Genomic DNA, 18,826 nt, shown 5'->3' with positions numbered 1-18,826 from the left:
ATATAAGAGGATAGCATAATTATAAGATTTGAGGTCATATGATTTGCCTGAGGTCAGCCTGCTGGAGAATCTAGAGCTGGGATTCCAACAGCGCCCCAATTTACCCCCAGAGCCCACACCCCCGGCCCCCAGACAGGCACCCCATGGGGAGGAGTCGCTTGGCAGCGTCCCTCCCCAGCTTGAGTGACAGTCCTTTTCACGGACTCCAACTGCCCGTGTCCAGAGACAAAGAGAGCAAGAGGCACCCAGGCAAAGGCTCGCTCTGTGCAGAGGGGCAGAGGGGAGAGAGCCCTGCTGGAAAAGAGTTGGATTGGGAGGCCTTTGTAAAATGAGCTGTCAGTTCCTTTATCGGGAAAATGAAAGGGCTGGGCCCGGTGACCCCTAAAGGCACTTCCAGCTTGGAAACAGCCTGAGTTCTGGATCCTTGGGAATGGGGGCATTAGGCTAAGACTGCATGTTTGTTCTTTTGTTAGTTAATTGCCTGGCCTGACAGGAAGATGCTCCTGCAGCACCCACAGCCCAGTGCCTCCGGGAATTCACCCCAAGCAGTGACAGAGAGCTGGTTTGCTGCTGGTGCTATCGGCAGGGGTGGGGCGGGGGGAGGCACCCTCTGTTATTAATTCACACTTGTGACAAGTACAGTGTGTCAGTGACTTGTGTGGGCCCATAACCATAAAGCAGGGGTTGATTTGATGGGCACTCAAAACAGAACAGCTCAGAGTTCCTGCTGTGGTTCAGCAGGACCCGATGTTGTCTCTGTGAGGATTCGGGTTCGATCCCTGACCTTGCCTAGGGGGTTAAGGATTCGGCGTTGCCCTAAGCTGTGGCGTAGGTTACAGATGTGACTCCAATCCGGTGTTGCTGTGGCTGTGGCATAAGCTGGTGGCTGCAGCTCTGATTTGACCCTTGGCCCGGGAACTTCCATACGCCATAGGTGCATAAAAGGGAAAAAACAAAGCAAAACCCAGAACAGCCCGTCTGGATAATCACTGACTGTCACATTGAGGTCAGTTACAACTGTTCCCCTCCCAACCCAGCAGAATCAACTGGATGTTCTGTAGATAGGCTATGGTTTTGATCCTAAATCACACAACAGTTTTGTGCTAGGCTCAGACTAAATGCCCTCCCAGCCACTCTCCCTCGGAAGTAAGAGACTTCTCTCCGTTGTAAGAGAGAAGAAAATGAGTTCAGGAAAGGTTCGTAACTACACTGAGTTGTAACATGATGGAGTAGAAAGTTCCTGGGCTTTGAACTCAAACACATCTTGTTCAAATCCTCACTCAACCATTTAATAGCTGAGTGACCTTTGGAAAGTAGGCTGACCTCTCTTAAGCTCATTCCTCATCGGCAAAATGAAGCCACTTACAGTACCTAATTCATAAGGATCATTGCCAGGGTCAAAGGCAATGTTACAAGTAGCCCTCCGGACTCCCATGCCCTGTGTGCCTGATAACTCCCTGTGTATGGAAGCAGCATAGTTCATTGGTTAGAGACAAGGAAGCTGGCACCTGCCTGCCTGGGTCTGCATCCTGGATCCACAATCAATTCGTTTGTATCTTTGTGCCTTGGTTTCTGTATCTGTAAGATGAGAATAATAATAATACCTGCTTCCTAGGGTTTTATCAAGATTAAATGTTTTAAGGTTGCCGTTCCTGGCACATAGCCAGTATCATCGTTGGGTTTTGTTGTTGCTGATGTTACACCAGGTGTGCTATGGAGGTAAGCAATTGAGGGAGGCGGAAGCGGCCAGGTGCAGGTTCGGAGGAACGCTGAACCTAGGGGAGCAGGTGGGAATAGCCCCACCATGGCTCTAGTTGTTGCAAGGACTAGAACATCAGCCAGATCCCTTATTAAGTCCCTTTCCTCATCAGTTTAGAAACCCATCGACCGCCCTCTCTTCAAATAGCATAGCATCGCCATCAAGCAAATGGAGCCTCTGTGATGGAAGAGATTTATCAAATGACAGAGCCGGGCTACATGGTAGTTATGTTTATTTTTAGTGGCTTCATCCTCCAACTCTTTAAATTAGCTGCTGGGTTAATTTAAGGGACTTCACTGGTGCACAGTTGGCAGTGTCTTCAGGAGGGCCAGTATGCATTTGAAGCCCCCAAGGGGCTGAAGGGACATGTCTTTGCCCAACAGCAGGGAGAGAAACCTGCTTACCTCCCTTTGCCGTTGTGGCTCTGCTGCCCACCAGGCTCTCCTGCCAAGCCATGGGGTTGCCCGGGAACGTGATCCAGGGCCTTCTCTCTCTCTCTCTCTCTGTCCCCTGTGGTCAAGCAGTTGCCAAATCCATCTTCTTTCACCTCGACCAGTGACTCTTCTCCTCCAGACCACATCAGAATCATCCAGAGGGCTTGCTAAGTTTCTGAGGCTGTAGGTCCGGGGTGGGGCCGAGCACATGCATTTCTAACAAGGGGTCAGGTGGTGCTGATGCTGCTGGACCTCGCTTTCAGAATCATTGACCTCGAGTGTTCCAGTAGCTTCCTAACATCATCCACGCCCCCCAATATTCACAATGCATGCTGCTGGCAGACTCATTCATTTTCTCGGAACTTCTGATTTTTCCACCCCCTCCCCAAAAGCCACCACAACCTTTTCATCTTCTCACTGCCAAATCCAAGCTCCCTCATCTGACACTCAGGATCCCAGAAGACCCAGACACAAGCTGGCTTTCTGGTTATATCCCCCCCCCCACCTGTTTCCCTTCTTGCATACGACTAACACCCAGCAAACCTCCTCCTGTATACTCATCCCGCTTCTGGATGCTCACCTGGCCACTCCCACCTGGCTTCGTCATTGTGGATGGGTCTAGTCTTCCCCCATTGGATCAGGTGTGTCCACCTCACCTGGGTAGCCAAAACAGGCAGGACAGGTAACTACTTGGGAAGTGCTTCATGTGTGAACTAGATTATTGAAGGGGTACTTCAGTAAAAGTAGGAATTATTTCTCGGAGAAAATTCACACACTTTCTCTGAAACTGTACCTTGCTTTATCTGCCTTCCTAATTTGTTAATGTCTGAGACTGTATACAGTTTATACCTCAGAAGGAAAGTCTTTGGTTTGATTTAAATCAAATTAGCACAAGAATTACCTAGTGAGCTACGCCTGGGGATGTGACAGAACAGGCACAAATTCTGATTCCACTATTGATTTGTGACATAGGGCACATATTGAGGTCCTCTGGGACTCTCATTGGTAAAATGGGACTAGTTTCTACCTACCTTGGAAAATTGTTATGAGAACCCAATGAGATCACATAGAGGTACTCAGCTGCTTGACATAATGTAGGTCCCCAAGAAATGATTTTTAACAGTAGGCTTGGAGTTCCCGTCGTGGCGCAGTGGTTAACGAATCCAACTAGGAACCATGAGGTTGCGGGATCGGTCCCTGCCCTTGCTCAGCGGGTTAACGATCCGGCGTTGCCGTGAGCTGTGGTGTAGGTTGCAGACGCGGCTCGGATCCCGCGTTGCTGTGGCTCTGGCGTAGGCTGGTGGCTACAGCTCCGATTCAACCCCTAGCCTGGGAACCTCCATATGCCGCGGGAGCGGCCCAAGAAATAGCAACAACAACAAAAGACAAAAAAAAAAAAAAAAAAAAAAAAAAAACAGTAGGCTTTCCAGCCAGAAGAGCGGTAGGTATTTTTTCACAAGAGTTTTGATAAAACAAAATTCCATTTTATTTGAAAAAAATATGAGATAAAACATTCCAGGATTTTTTCTCCTATTTTAATGAATCAAGGATATACCAAATTCAATTTTACAAGTTACCCTAAAGGACTAGTAAGCCTGATTTATACTTTCTTGACCAGTCACTTCTATTTCACAAGCCTGACTTTTCCATTAAAATGCTATTAAATAAAAACAGGATTTTTACAGCATTTGTGATAACTTGGATCTCAATGTGATCACTGGAATTATCTTGAGCCAAATACTGTTTTATGTCCTCTTCAATATCAGCTATATCTTTACTGCCTTCTTCCAGTTGAGAAAAACCACTTCCCCCTGAATTTGTGGTTTTGAGGCCATGAAAATATCTGTGGTTTTGAAGGCCCTTTTCATCTTGAGGTTATTAATTGGGATTCAGGAAGGAAGGGGAATGCCAGCCATCCAGTGAGTGCAGGAACCCTTGAAAGTAATGTGTCATAGAGAAAACAAAATTCCTTCTGGCTCTGTGGGTGGGGGAGGGGGCGGGACACAGGCTGCGGACCCGGAGGGAGCCATCCTGTGACATGCCATCTGGAAAACCTTCCCAGCCTGACAGGTGCCCTGGAGGTTGTTTCCCCCACCACCACCACCCAAGCTAAGGCCACCACCCTGGATGATCTGCCAGTCAGATGACCCACCAGTGCTAACATCCTGGCTATCTGGGATTCGTTTCTTCTCTTAAAGGACCTCGTTGTGACAAGTTTCTGGAACTTTAGAGAGGGGTGGTGGTTATACAACTTTGTGAGTTGTATGCTTGAAAATGGTTGAAATGGTGAGTTTTATGCATGTGCATTAGACCACGGTAAATGGAAATAGATGATGTCATTGGACAGAATGATCTTCAAGGCTGCTTCTGGCTGTAACACGTTATGTTTCTGGGAAGGGAGCACGTGGCTTAGGGGACTGGCCACCAGACTCTATTTAGTCAAAGACAAGCCATGTAGACACCCAGTGTCATGGCCAATTAAATCATGGTCCAGGCATAATACGTAATATTCCGATACTACGTGTCCATGAGAAACCACTTCTGAAAACATACTTAAATGCTATGGAAAAACTCTTATGATATAAGGTAAAGGGTAAGAAGAAGGATTTAAATTACCTGTGATATGATTCTAACTTTATAAACATAGATAAGAAATCAAAATATTTGTGGTGTTTATCTCAGAATAATGGGATGACAGGTGATTCTGATTCTTTTATACATTTCTCAAAACACCTACGAAGGACAGGAATTACTATTATAATTTTTTTTAATTATTTAAAAACAAAAAATAAATAACAGTCCTCTGGATGTGGTAACCCCCCAATGGGAATCATAATGTGCTTTAGAATAATGGAGCAGTGACGCGGAAAGCGCCCTGGTTAGAACTGATGTGTGATTCCAGTTCACACTGATGTGCCTCGGTTTCTCCATCTGGAACAGGGGTATATAAAAACAGTCTGCTTCATGCATCATGTGAAGAGCAGATGAGATCATAATAGTGGGACAAGCTCTGTTGATTGAAGAGTTCTCAGTTCCCCGATGGCCCATCGGCTCAAGGATCTGGTGTTGTCACTGCAGCAGCTTGGGTCTCTCCTGTGGCGCAGGTTTGATCCCTGGCCTGGGAACTTCCGCATGCCTCAAGCACAGCCAAAAAGAACCCCAAACTATTTTTGGAGTTCCCTTGATGGCAGAGCAGTTTAAGGATCTGGTTGTCACCGCTGTGACATGGATTCAATCCCCGGCCCCGGAAATTCCATATGTCACAAGCATGGCCAAAAATTAAAAAACAGAAAATAAATTAAATAATTTTTTTTTTTTGTGGTCTTTTTGCGTTTTCTAGGGCCGCTCCTGTGGCATACGGAGGTTCCCAGGCTAGGGGTCAAATCGGAGCTGTAGCCACTGGCCTACGCCAGAGCCACAGCAACGCAGGATCCGAGCTGTGTCTGCAACCTACACCACAGCTCACGGCAACGCTGGGTCCTTAACCCACTGAGCGAGGCCAGGGATCGAACCCACAATCTCATGGTTTCTGGTTGGATTCATTAACCACTGTGCCACGACGGGAACTCCAAAGAAATTTTTTAAAACTTTAAAAATTGAAAAAAGAGTTCTCAGCTATTTTCATTGTCACATACATTTCCAAATCTTTTCTTTAACAAAAGCTTCATGAGTGCTTATAAAGACAGTGATTGCCACTTATCCAGGCATTTAAGAGCTAATTTCTAGTAACTGTGCAGCTTTTTTCCTCATCTTTCTTCCTATAACCTTAATGTTGAAAACATTTTATTTCATCTGAAGAATAACTGCCTGAATTTTATTTACTCTTAAATTCAAGGAAGAGATGATAAAACCCAGTTTGGCTGTAGGAGAATTGTACCCACCCTACCCCACGCAATCTCAGGCCCCCTGGGAACTTCTCCCAGGGGAATCAGTTCCCTCCCCTTTGTATCCCAGGAACCATCCCTCACTGTTGAACTTTTTTTCAATGAGTTTTATTTTTTCCATTATAGTTGGTTTATAGTGTTCTGTCAATTTTCTACTGTACAGCAAAGTGACCCATTCACACACACACATATATACACACATTCTTTTTCTCACATTATTCTCCCTCATGTTCCATCACAAGTAACTAGATATAGTTCCCTGTGATGTACAGCAGGATCTCATTGCTTATCCACTCCAAAGGCAATAGTTTGCATCTAATCCCAGACTCCCAGTCCATCCCATTCCCTCCCCCTTGGCAACCATAAGCCTGTTCTCCAAGTCCATGAATTTCTTTTCTGTGGAACGATTCATTTCTGCCATATATTAGCTTCCAGATATAAGTGTTATCATACAGTATTTGTCTTTCTCTTTCTGACTTACTTCACTTAGTATGAGGGTCTCGTCTCTAGTTCCATCCATGTTGCTGCAAATGGCATTATTTTTCTTTTTTATGGCTGAGTAGTATTCCACCACATATATATCTTCTTAATCTATTCATCTTTAGATGCACATTTAGGTTGTTTCCATGTCTTGGCCATTGGGAATAGCTGCACTGTTGAACTTTAGAGGAGGGTTTCCTTTGCGCTGCTCTGGTTCTGCCCTCTCCCTGTCCTTGTTTGAGACTCACTTAGAAGGACCCATGAACAGCACTTATAGGATTTCTCCTTCACACAAGGGGGTTCTCTTTTTCAGAGACTGGTTCCTTGGACCAACATGAAGAAATGGCCATTTTGGCAGGACCCTCAACTATACCGTTCTTTTTCGAAGTTCTTTCCCATTTAAATGAGTTTTGGCGGCGGGTACCATAACCTTGATGTTTTGATTCAAGGCTTACCTTGATTTTAAAAGCAATCTTTCCCAATTCGATGAATACAATGAAACGTTTCCCAAGCAACTAATACATGTCAGTCCTATAGAAATAGAGTTGAATAAGATGTGGTCCTTGCCTTCAAAGAGCTCACAGAATAGTGAGAGGGATTGGCACGTAAGCAAATGCAATGCAGCTTGACGAAGAGCAAAGAATCAAGTCTCAGGGATGGGAGTGGAAAAAGGGAGCATCCGAGTGGGTTTTTAAGTGGAACAGAAATGTGCCAGGCAGCCAGGGCCGAAGATGTCCTCAGAGGCAGAGAAAAGCAGGTATGAAGATACCATGACAGCCCAACTTGGTGACTGGTGGTGTGCTTAGAAGTGGGAGCACTGGGGCTGGGACCCTTTAATAAAGAGTAGAGAATGGCCTTGGTCCTGGGCTCAGGACCGTGGGATGTAGCTCTTCCTTTCTTGGATCTCTTAGCCAGTTGCACAATAATTGTTGGCTGTGTGCATCATGCTTAGGGTGTTACTGAGCTGGTTCTGCTCACCACACAACTGGCCAGTTGAGAGATGAGTTGTTGGGGCAAAGAATAGAGATTATATTCAGAAAGCCAGCAGACTGAGAAGATAGTGAACCAGTGTCCCAAAAAACATCTTCCTGGAGTTAGAATTCAGGCTTCTTTTATAACCGAAAGGGGACAGGGTAAAGTGCTGATTCCAGCCAGACTCCAGAAGGGGCATGTTCATTTCTTCCACCCTAGAGCCATTCACAGGTGGGCCTGGTTAGGAGGCTTCCTGTAAGCTAAACAAAGGTATTTTTAGCTTAATGCTGATTACATGGGAGGCAGGGTTCTCCTGATGTGTAATTTAAATTTATAGGCAACATCTCTTTAGTAATTAACTTGTAGCAAAAGCAATAGAACACAAAGTTTAAAGTGAAAGAAACACATCCAATATGGAGTCAGATTTGTTCTTTCCTGTTAGGAGTGGAATGGATACACACTGTGGAAAGGGTGACACCTCCCACCCACCCCATCAGCGAAGGGCAGGCTGGGAGACAGGAGAGTGAGATGAAATGCACGTGCAGAGAGGGGCAGTGAGCGCAGGTCTCTGCATCCAGGCCAGGTCAGCAGGCAGCAGGCTGGGGTGGCGGGCAGTGGTCAAGGTCTTGAAGGTACAGTGTGTCTAGGGCGGTGACAGGAAATGAGGATGGAGAGGAAATCGGGTAGGGCTTTGTGTGCCAAAGTGACAAGTACAGACTTCGTCGTGCAGGCGCCCGGGAACCCTGAAGGGGTGTAGGAAGTAGGCAACCTGGCCAGGTCTGCTTTATTTTAGCAGGTGGCATTCCCGTTGTGTCTCGGCAGGTTAAGGACCCAGCATAGTGTCCATGAAGATGTGGGTTCAATCCCTGACCTCCCTCAGTGGGTTAAGGATCCGGCATTGCCGTGAGCTGCAGTGTAGGTTGCAGAGGTGGCTCGGATCTGGCGTGGCTGTGGCTGTGGCATAGGCTGGCAGCTGCAGATCCGATTGGACCCCTAGCCCACAAACATCCATATGCCCCAGATGTGGCCCTAAAAGATAAAAAAATAAAGAGGGCACCTCAGGTGCTATGTGAGGATGGATCTGTGGATGGGAAAGACCAGAGGCAGGAGGACCTGTAGTTAGAGTCCTGGAGAGTGCGGACGAGGCAGGGCGGGCGAGGGTGGAGCAGGTTACAGGGAACAGGGAGGCAGAGGGGGAGGACAAGCTGATGTTTCCTGATTGGGTCACCGACAGATGATGGTGACATTCGAGGAAATGGGGAATTCGGCTTTGGGGTGAGGAGAAATGGTGGTGTCAGTTCCTGGGGCCACCCTGAAGGGTGAACTGGGAATGGCTGGATCTGTGGGCCTGGAGGTGAGAACACTGCGAGCTGGAGGTGCATACTTGGCTGTGAACTTTCTTGAGCATCAGGATAATTTCAGAAAAAAAAAAAATCTAAGGCTAAGGAATCACAACACTATGATCATATATATATATATTTCTTTGTCTGAGTTCCAAATAAGAAAATTGTTAAGCCAGAAAATGTAATTGTGCCTATTCCTAGAATTGGGTAACTGGTGTATCTTTGCAAATTGTTCATTGAACTGTGCCCGTGGCTTCTTGCCAGCCCTCAATGAGATTTTTATATTTCTTAATTATTCAATTACTACCCATAAGTAGGAGTTTGAAATCAAACCCAGACTGCTTCATAATAGAGTATTCTCTTGAATCATGAGTACAGCAAAGGAAGTCATTCATATGGGGAAATCAGGACGGTAGAACAGAGGAAGCATAAGCCTCGAGTTCTGGCCCTGTCCTGGGTTCGAGTCCTGGCTTTGCCACACCCCAGCCCTGTGACCTTGAGCAGATCCCTTCTCTGAGATCAGCTTTCTGGTCTTTACAATAGAAATAGTGATAATACCACTCTCCCTCCCCAAGGTTGCTATAAATCTAAAGGAGAGGAGAATTTGCAAGGGAGAGTGCTGTGTGCTGGAAAGCCTGCTCCCGGTGTTGGTTCTATCATTAACTCCTTGTGTGCTGCAGGTCTCGGCAGCTTGGGAAGCCGTTAGCCACAGAGGAAGATCCTGCTGACAGCGAGCCGCCCGATGCCTTGGCTGGCAACGCAAATCCTGAAGCCCACCTGCCCTCCATCTGCCTCAAGCAGGTGTTCCCCAAGTATGCAAAGCAGTTCAACTACCTGCGCCTGGTGGACAGGATGGCAAACTTGTTTATCCGGTTCCTGGGAATCAAGGGGACAATGAAGTTGGGACCAACAGGCTTCCGTACCTTCATAAGGTCAGTGAGACCAGCCCCCTCTGGCTCATGCAGGGCAGAGGCTGGCCCCACATCAGGCTAGTCCCACTTCCCTGACTAAGCCTGGGAGGATCTGTGGTGCCAGGTCAGGGCCCACTTGGGGTTGGATTGGTCCAGGAGCTGGCACTAAGCCTGGCACATAGCAGACTCTTGTTTGTTGATCGAGTTAATGAACGTTATGGATGTGGCAGCATTGACAACATTATGCTTGTGGTTAAAAAACAATTGTGCATTACCATGAACTAGGTCCTTAGACCACGTATGAATAATTGCCCCTTGAACTCAGATAGAGCTGGTGCTTCTTAAACTGGGGTGGTACGTGGCTAGGTGCTAAGCATTTATGAAACCACAGCAGGGAAAGAAGGCACATCCTTCCAAAGTGTCAATTTCAGAAAAGAAAAGTTAAATAATTCAGTTGATAAATAATTTAATACATTGGTTCTAACATAAAAATAATGTGGTTATATCATAGAGTATAATAGAAAATTTGCATGAATTTTAAAGCTAAAACATGCGACCAAGAAATTGTGTTTTTGCTGCAGCCTATGAAATAAGCCATTGCCACTTAATCTCCCGAGATTATTCATTAGCTTGGCTCTACCCTCTGGGGCACTTTGGGGCAGTACAGAAACACTCACTAGCTGTGTGACCTTGGGTAAGTTAATGATGGCCTCTGAACCTCAGTGGTCCTATAGAATGGGGATGGAGCTGCCAGCATCCTAGGACTGTGTGTTATACACCAGAGAAACCATCTGCCAGCATCCCATGTTGCTGTTGTTTTTATTTCATCCCTTTTTTTTTAAATTTGCTGTTATTTTTTTCCTCATTGGTTTTGATATTTCAATGTAGCACCTCAAAATCACACTTCATAGTTTTCTTCATGAAAGTGAGTAATTAGAAGTCTCAAATTGGATAGCATTTTGTCATATACTTTTCTCTAAATGAATTTTATAAATTGTAACTCTAGCCCTCTGATACTCCTGATAGGATGGCAAGCAGATGTATCAGCAGAAATTTTTGCCATCTTAGTAAATCTGAAGTCACATTTGGACAGTGATTTTGAGATGGGCTTTGTGTTAGTTTGGGGAGAAAAAAACCCAGGGGAAGGAACACAAACTTTGGCATCTGGCTTCAGAGCCAAGCACATAATAGCTGTGCGGCTTTGGGCAAATCCCTTTTCTTCTCTGAGTCTCAGTTCCCTCATCGGTAAAGTAACCCTTACAGGGTTATGAGGCTGGGATATAGTATATTGTAAAGGACCCAGCCCACTGCCTACATTATAGGAGCTGTTTGTGAAATGGGAGACTTGTGGTTATTATTTCCATGAGGCAGTAGGATTTTCAAGAAAGTGCGTTTTTTTCCCCTGAGAATACTTCCTAACGTGATACCATCTGACTCATTTATGAATGGATTTCACTTGTAGGAATAGATACCCCTCTCCAAGTGGCTTAAATAGTGAGATTAATTTTCTCTCATATAACAGGAAATTTGACAGTGAGGGCTCTGGGGCTGATTAATGACCCCACAATGTGATTAGCTCCCCAATTTCTGTCTTCTCATCCATCCTGAGCAAGTGCCTTATGATCTCAAGATGGCTGCTCAGAATCCAGCCATCACGGTTGAGTCCCAGGCAGGAAGGAGGGAGGAGAAACAAAAGACCTCAGTCAGATGCTTCCTGTTAATTCCTAATAAAATTCTACTAAAACATAAGAGAGAGGGAGAAGTTGGAAAATTACATACCATGAGAATCACAATCTTGTGGGGGTATGTTGGGGGCCCAGAAAGCATAAATAAGGCCAGTGGGTGGGATCTCGAAAGACAGGGAGGGCAGGCTGTGGCAGCCTGAAGAGCACTTGCTCTGTCGAAAAGAAAGGCTATTGCTGGGCTAGTATCACCAGAGCTTTTGATTTTTCAAGAGAAGCTAGAAATACTGCTTTTTGTGTAAAATCTCAATATATATATATATACTGAGTGCTGACAATTCCAAAAATTATTATTATTTTTTTTTTGGTGTTTTTGTCTTTTTTTTTTTTTAGGGCCACACCCACGGCATATGGAGGGTCCCAGGCTAGGGGTCTATCAGAGCTGTCACTGCCAGCCTACACCACAGCCACAGCAACGCCAGATCCAAGCCTGTCTGCAACCTATACCACAGCTCACAGCAATGCTGGATCCTTAACCCACTGAGCAGGGCCAGGGATCGAACCCAAGTCCTTGTGGATGCTAGTCAAATTCATTTCCACTGTGCCACGATGGGAACTCCCCCAAAATAATTTTGAGTTCAATCAAGCATGACTGCCCACACACAGAAGCCACTGTGTTTATGACCTCTAGTGTGAGAGGCTGAGTACATATTTAGGGATCTGCTCTGTTCATATGCAATCTTGAAAATTATTATTATTCTTATTATTTTGTCTTTTTGCCTTTTCTAGGACCACTTCCCGTGGCATATGGAGGTTCCCAGGCTAGGGGTCTAATTGGAGCTGTCACTGCCAGCCTACACCACAGCCACAGCAATGCCAGATCCAAGCCCGTCTGCAACGTACACCACAGCTCACAGCAACACCGGATCTTTAACCCACTGAGCAAGGCTAGGGATCGAACCTGCAACCTCATGGTTCCTAGTCAGATTCGTTAACCACTGAGCCACGACGGGAACTCCAATCTTGAAAATTCTTAAAAAGAATTGAGAAGATGATTCTAGCAAAGAGGATTCTTAAAATGCTCTCAGACTAGAATTGGATGATTCAAAAATATCGCTACAAATATGTCTCTGTGTGAGAGGCTTTGTGAGCTTTCCATCCCTTTGTTCTCTATAATTAAGGGTATTTGCATGAAAAACCAGTATTTGAGACTCTTAGGTCCTGCAGCCACCATTCCCAATCCGTGGCCCTGTATTGCTCCTGGGAGCCATGGTGACCAGGAGAAGTGACACGTCTCCAGGTGAGGAAGGGGCAGCCCTGGGGGCAGTAGGACTCAGCCCTTGAGCCCCTCGCCTCTCCCTCCGCACGCACCCAGGCAGCATCCTGAGTAATTAAGGAGGCAGGAAGAAATGGAGAAAACATGCACAACAGTGAGTTAATAGATTTCTCCGTTTAAAATGTACCAAGACATCTCAACAGCAACTTTGTCGTAAACAATGATCTTCTCTGCTTTCAGATTTATATCTGAATGTGTTCCGTCTTGCTAGCTAAATTTAACAGCCAGCGTTTTCTCTTGCTAACAACCATGCGCTCTCCCCTTTCCACTTCGGGTGTAAATTTTGCTTCATTACGAATTAATAATATTTACGCCATATGTTCCATCGAACCCGAGCTGCCCTTCTCTGGAGCACCGCGTCAGGGACACGTTTGCTGGCGAGAGCGCCTCCTTTTAGAGCTCCCACGCAAACCGCACGGGCGAAACCGTGGCTTTTCCTCTGTCTTGCCCACTCTTCCTCTCCAAGGGCCTTGAAGAGAACTGGAGGGAACAAAATAATAAACATGCCGGCTGAATTTATTTTCAGTGACCATCTCTCAGACTGTGCTGCATAGATCAGCAGTTTTCGGAGTGAATTATGCTAATGCCAGTCTGGCCATATTCTATTTTTCTTTTCCACCAAGAAATGAGAAATAATGAACTGTCGTCCTCTTGTCTAGACTTCGCTCTATCTAACCAGCTTTTCGTGTCATTTCCTCCGGAGGCACATGAGAGTAGCACACATTACCATGAATTAAGCACCTCTTTTCTTTCTTTCTTTTTTTTTTTCCCTCTTCATAAGAATTGCTGAGGTGTGGGGACATCTCTTTCTCTGAGAAGGAGAAATTGTCTGATTCTTCCATCTGACAGCTTTCTCTGAGGGAGATGCGTTTGTGTTACCTCCCTTCCCTCGGGTTACTAATTTGGGGGACTTTCTCTGTAATTCACTAAGAACACGGTTTCCAAATGTGTCTCCATCAGTTGGCACAGGCTGCGTTTTTCCATTTACGCAGCCTGAAGATCAAACGGTTTGCCAAAACCAGGGTTTATTTCTAGAAAATGGAGGCAGCGTCTCTGCACCTTGAGTGTCTGCTTCCCGCGAGGCCGTTCCGCTCGGAGATCCCCACTCGCCTCCTTTGTGGTTTCTAATTCTGGTCTCCTTCTAAATTAGAGAACGGTTTTCTTTTTCTCCCCCCGCCCCCACTCCCCTTTCTGTTAAGAAGATATTAATATGCGGCATAATGGGCAGCTGTGGGGGGTTTCACTCTCAGAGAAGCAACCTGGCCCTTTAGAATGTTCTGGAATAGAAGTGTCAGGGGCCCTGCCTCCCCCTCTGTCATTAACTCCTCTGCGACTTTGAAAATTCCCCTGTTCTGTGACGCTCTCTTTCCGGCAATATCCTGAGATTCTAGGCCTGGGATATCAATAACCTTTAAAAGTATATACATTATAAACCAAGGTTTTCTTCCTCCCCCGCCAGATGTTTCAATGTTTAGATAGTGGGGTTTTTTTTTTTTTTTTCCTTTTTTAAACAAATATTGATTATTTGTTAGCTTTCACCTTATAGAAACCTCTCCAGGAAAAATAAGCTTCTTTTCTTTCACAGAGAAGGATGAACACAAAAGAAATTCTATAAATAGGATTTTATGGAGTGGAAAAAGTTGGTTTCTAAATTTCCCATGAGATGTCAGTAGTTGTTGAGAGGAAATGGGGGTGATAATTTCAAATCTTTCTAATCTTAGGCTCCTAATGAACTTGAATGATTTGTGATTCTCGCCCATCCCATGGGCCCTTATTCTTTCAATTCTGAAAACAAAACAAACAACAATAACAACAACAACAAAAAAAAACCTGAAAAATCCCAAAAACCTTTCTTTAAACTGGTTCTACATCATGGAAGAAGCCTGGGAGCTGTCAAATGTGCCTGGCACTGAGCAAATCCTAAAAATAGCTTTGTATGATGAGCTGCCTTATCCTCTTTGTACAAATAAGGAAATTTAGATGCAGAGACACTAATGACCTGCTCAAGGTCACGTAGCAAAGTCGAGATTCAAACTCATGTGCATTTGACTCCACAGCTTGTTTTTTTTCCTTGTCCGTTTCTCGCCCATCCTTTCTTAGGAATCTTTCTGCTTTCTCATGTTACCATGTTTCTTGGCCTCCGCTTCCACTGAAGCAGTTCCCCTACCACTCATTGGTCATCTGAAGAACTGCATCCCAGGGCATAAGGGGCAACTGTGCAGACAATTAAGAGCTACCAAGCCTTCAGGTTTTTACCCCAGGCTCTGAGATCACTTCTACCCTCTGAGAGCCATGCCCAAGACTGATCCAGCGCTGCGTCCCTCACTGAGCCCAGAATACCACTTACATATAGAGGACAGCAAATCAGGTCCTTATTGAGCGGACGGATGGAGGAAAAGTCTTGACCTTTGGAGACATTCCCTGTTTGAGTCCATTGAAAACATTTGATGACCGTGAGCATAAACCTAGGAAAACTTGTTTCCAGGTGACTTTGTTTATATCCCAAAGCTTCCCAACAGGGCCTCTCTCGAGGCTCCAGACTTTGTCTCTTGAATCTTGGGTTCTTCCTGCAGCTCTAAGCTGAGCCACCTCCCCGCTTCTCCCCAAAGTTCCCACGTTTCCTACTCCATCCTCTAGGAGAGGCCTGGCTGTGAATCCCTGCTCTGTGATCTTGGGCCAGTCATGTCCCTTCTCTGTGGTCTCAGCTCACCCGTCATTAAAATGGGGACCAAAAACACCTCCCTTACAACGTGGTTGTAAAGATCCAGAGAGCTAAGAGGCAGGGAAGGGCCTGGCATACAAATGGCACCCAAAAAGTGCCTACAGAATCAAAACGCTTTTAAAGCACTTCCTGTCTACTGTGGCCAGCGTGGATTCCACCCCCGCCCCTCGCACCCCGTCCCCTGTCCCAGTAGCAGATGTTACCGTCAACTGTGTTTGCAGGTATCACTAGGAAAGATAAGTTACCTTGGAAAGGGGATAAGTGGAGAAATCTCTTTGGTAAATTACGGCTCCTACTCAAAGTTTGACACTTCTATTTTCTACCTGTCAGGAAAAAAATAACTATATACCAGTGGTCAGTGTGGTTTCCCTTCTTCTACTTCATTACCTCACAGAGCCAGCCAGGCAGAGCTCGTGTCCTGTGGGGAGCGGGCTGTCCGGAGGACACTGGTCCGATAATTAGAGAAAACCAGTAGCTGTTTCTAATGAAGCTTTGGAAATGAATGGTTCGGGTTGTTAGAATTCCTCGGGAGAGACTGGAGCGTGGCTCCCCGCAGAACCCAATAGAGATAGCCATCTCGGTGACAGGTGACGTGAAAAGCTCTGCGTCCACTGACATGTTGTTACTGGGGCTCAATAACCGTGCGCTGATGTGCTTTGAAGTCTGCCATGGTGACTTGTGATTGAAATACGGAGCCGGAGCCCAGGAGGAAGCTGGATGTGAATTGATGGCCTAAGGAATACAGACAGGAAGGAAGGAAAGAAGGGATGAAGGGATGGAGGGAGGGAGGGAGGATGCCAGCATATAAGGAGCACCAGCCTCGGCCGGGTACCACTCCAGCCATGTCAGGACCCCTGAAATGACCAGATCCTGCTTGCCAATCAAGCCCTGGCCCGGTGGATTCCTAAGGGAGCTCTTCACCCAGGGGACAATGACAAATGGGAAACCGAGGGGCCACTTTATCATTAGCTGGGGTGACGGATGTGGACACGTTTGGAAAGTTGAAAGCAGATGGAATGTAATTCAGCTAAATGGACAGCTGCCCCAGAGGCCCAGCTTTCAGGATTCCCAGCCTGTGCGGGAACTCACCTCCCAGTATGATCCTGTTCCGAGAGGCGGTGCCTCTGGACAAGCAGAGGGCCACCTCCATTCTGAACAGCCCAAGCTCTTGTACCCAGAAATGGTGAGCTCCCTTTCTCTAGACAGGATGGGGCTGCTCACTGACAGGTCAGCCGTAGGCAGCCTCTGATGGGGCCAAGAGGGTTCCAGCTCTGGAAGAGGAAGAGGGTGGAGAGAGAGCAGGAAGGGAACCAGCGTTTGTCGTGGACCAGCCAGGGGCCAGGCATCATTTCAGGGCCTCGGGATGCAGTGCCTCATCTCATCTCCACACCTTCCATGCAGGAGGGTGGTGTTATCTTCAGTTTAGGGATCAGCAAAGAAAGGCACTGAAGATTTAAGCCAATTGTCCACGGCCACGCAGCTAGAAGCAGCAGCTGGGCCAGGATTTTAATGCTGGTCTCCCTGATGCTGAAACCATGCTCTTTTCAGCATGCCTCCCCTGTTCCCAGACCACAATGACTGTAACAAAGGCTGCCTGTTTTATAGCGCGGGACACTGAGGCTCAAGAAGGGGAAATAGTTTAACCAGAGCCATCCACTTCTGAGTGGCAGAGCCAGGTTCCGTGTAAGAGTTGCCATCCTAGAGCCCCTCCTCTTCCCAGCCCTTCTGACCCCTGATGAACCGCATTACAGGAACCCACGTGATCGAACCTCAACTTCCAGTTTCAGCCTCCTCTCCCACCCATCCCCTGCCATTCACCTTGCACCAGTTCCAGCTGTGCAGGGGGAGGGGGCACACAGCCGGACCCAAGGCTTGGAGGTGGGGCAGGACGGGACAGGCTGGGTCTGGCCCGTGACGTATCCCTTCCCATCTTCGGCAGGAGCTGCAGGCTCAGCAGCAGCAGCTTGTCCATGGCCGCCGTGGACATCCTCTACATCGACATCACGAGGCGGTGGAGCTCCATGACTGTGGACCAGCGGGATTCAGGTACCTGATGGCCGGCCCCCGCCGCGTCCTGCGGGAGAGCAGATGGGGGCGGGCGGTACATTTCCTGTCCCTTCTTATTAAGGGTCCGGGCGGGGAGAGGAGGGAGGGCATCCTGTTGTTTTTGAACCAAACTTGGGTCTGTTCACCCATGCACGGTTGCCAATCTACCAACAGCGGGTTGTGGTGAAGGAAACCACCGTGTTTATTGCAGGGCTCCGAGCAAGGAGTCCAGACAGCTAGTGTTCAAAACTCCTCGATGGCTTTCAGGGAAAGGTTTTTGAAAACGGGGTGAGGGAGGGGGACTGTAGGGTGCGTGATCAGCTCATGGACAGTCTTCTGAGGCAATCAGGAGACAATATCAACCGGTCTGGGGCCTATGTGCTTTGGGCAGCATACGGTTAATTTCTTCCACCTGGGGTACAGGTTTCAGTGTCTGCAAGACAGCTCAAAGGAGGGAGTTCCTGTTGTGGCTCAGCTGTAATGAACCCAGCTAGTATCCATGAAGATGCAGGTTCGATCCCTGGCCTTGCTCAGTGGGTCCAAGGATCTGGTGTTGCTGTGAGCTGCGGTGTAGGTTGCAGACATAGCTCAGGTCTTGAGTTGCTGTGGCTGTGCCGTAGGCTGGCAGGTGCAGCTCCGATTCAATCTCTGGCCTGAACTTCCATATGCCACAGATGTGGCCCTGAAGGACCCCAAATGAAAAGCAGCTCAAAGGATGTGGCTCAGAGTATTACCTATAGCCCTTGAAGAGGTACTTAAAGATCTTCGACTTTGTTTAATGGCTAAACTATAATTATTTTGTTTTGCTTGACTGTTTTCCTTTGTTTCTGCATTTTCTCACTTGTCTGATTAAAGTCATCCTTTGGAACTCAGGGAAGGCCTAGGAGGCTAAATTTTTCTACAAACTGTAGAAAAACAGGCAGAGGACATGGAGGGGGTGGGGTTCTGTCCTAGGAAGGCCCCAGAAGGTCCTGCTCCATTACCCTCTCAGCTCTAGACATCACTGGAAGGATTGAGGTGAGTTTAAGTTCAAGAGCACTGTCCTGAATTCTCTACCAGGGCTGTGCCCAGCCGCGTTCTATTCCCACCCCAGACTCCTTCGCCGTTGTTGAAAGCTTCGATTCCGCTTATATGGGAAATGTTTACTTATGCATTGGTTGGTTCATCCCTCAGCACACATTCCCTGGGTACAAGCTGGGCTGGACCCAGGATGGATTGGAGGGAATAACGCTTGGTTCTGGCTCAGAAGGAGCTGGC

General features: G+C 46.9%; 1 protein-coding gene across 5 annotated transcripts in view; it reads left to right on the top strand.

Moving 5' to 3' along the window:
* The window catches only part of TTLL11 (tubulin tyrosine ligase like 11), a 294,081-nt gene that overhangs the window by 234,989 nt on the left and 40,266 nt on the right, over nucleotides 1-18,826 (top strand). For 4 of the 5 annotated variants that reach the window (XM_084994791.1, XM_021068337.2, XM_084994795.1 and 1 more), the window contains 2 exons: nucleotides 9,553-9,804; nucleotides 17,463-17,569. In XM_084994791.1, the coding sequence (XP_084850917.1) occupies nucleotides 9,553-9,804; nucleotides 17,463-17,569 (359 nt within the window). The remainder of the gene's footprint in view (nucleotides 1-9,552; nucleotides 9,805-17,462; nucleotides 17,570-18,826) is intronic. The other variant, XM_084994777.1, reaches the window with a different exon arrangement.

This window comes from Sus scrofa, chromosome 1 (genome assembly GCF_054392235.1).
Source record: "Sus scrofa isolate SSC_HxYL_T2T_F1_AM1 chromosome 1, Sscrofa_HxYL_maternal_Yorkshire_Landrace_v2.0, whole genome shotgun sequence".
NCBI classification, from domain to species: domain Eukaryota; kingdom Metazoa; phylum Chordata; class Mammalia; order Artiodactyla; family Suidae; genus Sus; species Sus scrofa.
This window is presented reverse-complemented; position numbering and strand designations above follow the sequence as displayed.